At 43.4% G+C, this 6097-nt stretch overlaps 1 protein-coding gene across 1 annotated transcript; it reads left to right on the forward strand.

Annotated features, from left to right (window-relative positions):
• Positions 1-638: 638 nt before the first annotated feature.
• On the forward strand, positions 639-5448 carry sox4b (SRY-box transcription factor 4b). Its single transcript, XM_042424865.1, has 2 exons — positions 639-2803; positions 3033-5448. Exon 1 carries the CDS (start codon positions 1554-1556, stop codon positions 2790-2792), a length of 1239 nt encoding a protein of 412 aa, XP_042280799.1. The 5' UTR covers positions 639-1553; the 3' UTR covers positions 2793-2803; positions 3033-5448.
• The last annotated feature ends 649 nt before the right edge of the window (positions 5449-6097 follow it).

The raw sequence follows: 6097 nt of genomic DNA on the forward strand, positions 1-6097 counted from the left end.
TGAAGAAGGGGTTGGTTCGATGTGTGTTATGTGACAAAAGACCGCCCAACCCCGCCTCGTAGAGAGAGAGAGGGAGAGAGACAGACAGACAGAGAGAGAAGGAGAGAGGTGAAAGCGCGGAGCATAGTGTTTTCTCACACCAGCCTTCATGATGTGTCCGAGGGACATTTCCCTGTTTGTGAGCCTCTCAATGAGACAGGCTCAACCGCTGAACATGGTCTTGTTCAACAATGTGTCCAAGATACATGACCCGGGTCAGCTACCACCTGTAGGCAAACAACCATCAATTAAGACAATTATGCATTAGGCTTCTTAACTCTAAAATATACAGTTCACAACATATACATCCTACTGTGTCAGCCTGTAAAGGTGGATCTTTAAGTTTAGGTGGGTTTATTCCCCACTAGCCTACATCTTCCATATACATTATTAACATTAAGTTATGCATCATCTGAATTACGCTGGCAAGTGTTTTGGTCCAGATTCTCCCTAGTCGGTGTTATAGATGTGCACCATTCATAACCTCAAACCAGTCTGTGTGTACAAGTGGACAGAAAAGGGGGGTTGATATATTTCTTTTATTCAGAATTGCCACGGCAACACAGTGGTACAAACTGTACTCAAAGTTTCCATATGGTAAAGTACACTTCCCATACAGCTATATGTTAATGGCATACACATGGGCTGGTGGTGAGCGAGTAGAAAAGGGGGTCCATAACATAAGCCAGTGTCTCTTTAAAAAAATTCAAGTTTCTTGTTGTATTCTGGAATGAGGTCAGACACGAGGCTCCTCATTGCACGCGCTGATTATTATTAGATTCCATTTTCGCCAATCAGAGCCGAGAGGGGCGTGAGTTTGGCACAGAGGCAGGGTAGCGACAGCGTCCCATTGGTGGATTTTTATCGCCGTTGTATCTCGGGAAGGGATAAATGCAAGCAAGGGGGGCCGGGACTGGAGGGCTGCTTGAAACTCGACTGCAGGTCTACAGATGGAAGGCGGACAGTGTAACTCGCTGTAGGTTCCTTTTTTTTCCTCCCCAGCATGCATGGCTTTTGTTTCTAGGAGAGGGGGACAGGGCTGATGCAGAGAAAAGCACTTACCACTGTACTTGGGAGCCCTTTGTAAATGCCCGAGCGCACAGTGTCGCACTCAGTCTGCGCTCTGCAGCTGCATAGACTATGTTCAGTCACCACCAGGCTGAATTGATTTTATAACACAGAAGGAAGAGACTGAGAGACTGATTACAGGGTACCTACACATTGGAGAGTGGGCTATGTCGGGCTGTTTAACACTCACAGAACCTGGAAATTAAACTTTTTTTTATTTTATTTTATTTTTTTACACACCTAGCCTTTTTAAGGCTACACTGGACTGAACTGTTCTCGAGTTTACTGTACATCTCAGGAGTGAATTATTTCTTGCGCCTTTTTTACTCAGCTCAAACTGTGAAGAGGGGGAAAAGAGCTGAGTTTGCTTTAAAGTGAATCGGAGGACCAAGAACAGAGGGAGAGAGAAAGAGCAAGTACTTCGCTCTCCCACATAACTGGGCAGCATGGTGCAGAAAATGAGCCACACAGAGAGCACCGCCGAGGCGCTGTCCTTTTTCGCCGGGGACTCGAGCTCCGACTCCGGGGCTTGCATGGACCTGGACCCGGCAGCCTCGCCTCTCTCCCCGGACTCCTCAGCCTCTTCGACGGCCGGAGACAAACTAGGCGAAAACCCGGCATGGTGTAAAACTCCCAGCGGTCACATCAAGAGACCCATGAACGCCTTTATGGTGTGGTCACAGATAGAGAGGAGGAAGATTATGGAGCAGTCTCCTGACATGCACAACGCCGAGATCTCCAAAAGGCTGGGGAAGCGGTGGAAGCTGCTCAGAGACAGCGATAAGATCCCCTTCATCAGAGAGGCGGAGCGGCTCAGACTCAAGCACATGGCGGACTATCCCGACTACAAGTACCGGCCGAGGAAGAAGGTAAAATCAAGCGCCTCAAAGCCGGGCAGCAATGGGGACAAGGGAGAGAAACTCAACAGTAGCTCTAACAACACCAGCACTAAGTCATCCTCATCTTCGAGGAAGAATGGATCCAAATCACCCAGCAGCAGCAAAACCCACAAATCACTTTTCGGGAGCAGCAGCAGTAGCACCAAAGCATCACCGTTTGCCTCTGAGCACTCATCAGAGCACCATCACAACTCTCTCTACAAGTCAAAATCTGTCTCCTCAGCAGCCAAGCAGATACCGGATGGCAAGAAGCCCAAGCGGGTATACGTCTTCAGCGGCAGCGCGGCCGGCTTGAGCGTCAGCCCCGCGTCCTCCGTCGCGGTCCCGGCCAGCCCCACGCTCAGCAGCTCGGCGGACTCCAGCGACCCGCTGAGCCTGTACGAGGACGCGGCCAGCGGCAGGGAGGAGGGAGGCGATTCCCCCGGCAGCAGCGGCAGCCTAGGCGGCTCCTCGGAGCGCCACGGCGGGCACACATACAGCAGTCGGCGGGCTTCTTCACCTACTCCCTCCGGCTCTCACTCCTCCGCCTCGTCCTCTTCCTCGTCCTCGGAGGATGAAGAGTTTGAGGACGACTTGCTCGACATTAACCCGAGCCCCAGCTTTGATAGCATGTCGTTGGGGAGCTTTGGCTCCTCGGTGCTGGACAGGGACTTGGATTTGAACTTTGAGTCCGGCTCCGGGGGTTCCCACTTTGAGTTCCCCGACTACTGCACGCCCGAAGTCAGCGAGATGATCTCCGGGGACTGGTTGGAGTCCACCATCTCCAACCTTGTGTTCACATACTGAGTGAGCAAAAGGTAAAAAAAAAAAAAAAAACTACAGGTAGCCTAGTGTCCTGCAAGCAAAAATATGACCACAAACAGAACGAGGGGGTCTCTGGTGCAGTGGGCGTAATAGTTTGTGTTCTAACTATGCCAGACTAGTAAAAACCCACTAAACTAGACCCCGTCCCTTCTCGCCCATATAGGCAAGAGCTGCAAGTCCTGGGAAAGCTAAACTTTAAAGCGAATATCTTGCTTTTTGCAGGCTACTTTTCTTTGGATGTGTGGACTGTGGGACTTGGTACAACCACGAAAGTGGAGGGAGTGCAAAACAAGAGAAGAGAAGGAGAGAAAATGAGAGACTGGCTGAGTTTCCTGTTAGTGAAACGCTCAGTCCTGGACTGTTTTGAACTGAACAACTTAACTGTGATTGATTTGCACGTTATGCGGTCCGCCGTTCACTTAATCAATGTTGTTGCTGATTTTAGAAAAGGGACATTTCACAACTTTTTACCGTTCGCCAAGTGAATTTCACCACTAAAAAGGTACAGAAATAGGACTGTCGTGCGACATTTTTACTGTGGTGTGTCACCGAGAGGGATTTTTAATGAAACCGAGGTGGGTTGATGTTTTTTAAAAGTCGAATATTTTCTCAAAAGCAAAAAACATGTTAAGCATGATAGCCTACTTTGTTCCTATCTTGTGCTGAGATTTTCTGTGAGACTGTCAAGCAGTTTAAAAACTAGTATTAGGGTTATTTAAATGGATAGGTGGCGCTCGCTTCGGTTCTTCTCTTTAAAAAAGGACATTGAAATAATCACCAGCTGTTGTAATTTTTCAAACTTCAGGATTCAGACGCAACTTCAAATCTGTGCTGAACTTTATACATGTGTTCTCTGCGATTCAGGACCAAAATTCTTTAATGTTAATTTCAGATGATAGCTATAGAGAAATCCTCACCGATTTTTTTTCATCCTCTGAGCTTTGTTTTGTACATGTATTCAGATGCCATTTTATATGGGATGTTGTATTTATATACTGGGCCAAGCATTTTTGACTTGATCATTTTTTAATTTCTCGTAGTCCTGTTTTTTTTCTTACACAGTTGTTTGTCAGTATGTCTGTGTCTGTCACATTTCCTTCTCAGGCGAAGGGCTAGAGTTTTAAAAACACACAACTTTGATTTCTTTTTATATTTAAATGTACACACTTTTTGGACACTTAAAAGAGAGGAAACAGTTTGATTATTTTCTCAGTGTATTTTTGTACAAATCTATATAGAAAATGGGGGAGTCAACAATCGGTGTGTGTAGCCTACTATTACAGCTGTATTGGGTTTCCTAATTTTAAGACCCCGGCTGGCTGGTTTTCATGCTGCCTTCAAGTGCTCATGGTAAACTCGTACTTATGAGTTTTTCTTGCCTGATCAAATGTTTTTGGAAGGTGAACCAGTAAAACAGACAATATGACACTGTGGTGGCCATTATTTAATTTTAGAAATTAAAGGCACCAAACTATTTTATACTGTAGTGACAAAGCAGAGCAGAGCAGATAATCTGAATCAGGTGTGTAATTCAGTAATTTGGCAAACTTGGTGAGACTTTTACCAGCAAATACTGACAAGACTTATTTTGTCCAATTCCTTAACATCCCCTATTGTCAATTTAGATATAAGATACTTAACCACCCAGTTATAAGGATACAAAAACGATTTTCCCGACAGCACTTGAAAGCAGCACCAGTCTTTGTATCAGCCTACCTTCTACGTTTACAGTGCCAGTCTGCAGGCTCCTTAAAGACACAGGAACGCATTATTTCCGGAGGCTATTCCTGTGGACCATGTGGTTTGAACAGCATCACTCTCTTAATCAGCCACTCCTTTTTGCATTTCCTGTCTGATATCTTGCCTGTGACAACAAATGAGGAGATTGTAGCTTTAAATTTGACTTATTTCTTGATGTTTTCATTAATTGATGTCAAAATTGCCAATCAACCACTGGATTGAACAGGCTATCAATATAGCAAGCAAACAACAAGGATGATAACATCAAGCATATTCAAATTTCTGACTTGAGTTCCGCAACACCTACTTGTACTGCGTTTCTCATTGTATTTGAATATATAATCTTTTCTACTTGTCGGCTAACTATTAGCTAATAATTGTTTTAGTATCTTTATGGCATGGTGAATAGCATTTGTATTTCAGATTCAGGTTATTAGCTGTTGTGTTTTTCAGAAAAAAATGAAAAAATGAGGAAAAACGATGAAACGTGAACTCGATCTTTGTATATTTGACTGTATCATAAAGCAAAAAGATTGTGTGTTTATGTACGTTGTTGCTATCGAGGACAGGCACTGTCTAGAACTGCTATCTTTTACACATCCTTACTTACATTTAAGGTGGTCAGTTCAGGACTCTTTTTTTATATATATATGAAAGCATTTTAAATATATTAACTTTATTTTTCATCCATCCTGTGCAATATGCTGTGTAGAATTATCATTTATTGTCTCTAATCATGCCATAAACAAAGGAACCACCCTTTTTTTGAGACTCAGAGAAAGGGGGGAGAACTCATGCCAGCTAAATTTGTGTCCATTCACTGCCTGTCAGATTGTTGATATAAACTTGTGTACAGAACTTTTTCAAGGAAGGAAATAAATATCAGCTGGAACTGAAACTCTACAATTCTTCTCTTGATTCTTGAACTTTTCATCTCTCTTTGTCAGCAGTTGGCAAAAAGTGATGTGTTGGTCTAGACAATACGAGGTTCCATGGCTAATATCATCTCCTAATTATCATTACCAACTTGGTGTATTGATTAGTTTGTTATTCACCTTTTGACATTGCTTCCCAAAAAGCTTCAAAGGGACAGTGAGAAATAAAAACAAGAACACACAGGCCCATCAAGGTCTTTTACTCATCTCACCACTGCACCTGTTTTTTAGTAGCCATTCCATTCTTAATGACAACACATAATACACCTGGGGAAATAAAATGACAAGTAATTGCAAACCATATTATATGAGCTGTTTCCTAAAAGTTGTTAACATGAAATAAGCATCATACATGGGCTGAGAAATGACTAGAAACTTGGGAGATCTCCATTTTAACTATTGCATTCTAAAAAATAAAAATAAAAAACGACTCTTTATAAAGGGACAAATGATTGCAGGGACTTCTCTCTACAGAAAGGGGCTTTGTTTCTCCATACATTCTTCTTTGGACATTCTTTTTACAATGTCTTCTACAATGAGTATAAATAGCCCAAAGTTTAGCATTTGGAAAGCTTATCACTGAGCTATGAAAAGGCATACTGTTACTCTCAG

This window comes from Thunnus maccoyii, chromosome 10, assembly GCF_910596095.1.
Source record: "Thunnus maccoyii chromosome 10, fThuMac1.1, whole genome shotgun sequence".
NCBI classification, from domain to species: domain Eukaryota; kingdom Metazoa; phylum Chordata; class Actinopteri; order Scombriformes; family Scombridae; genus Thunnus; species Thunnus maccoyii.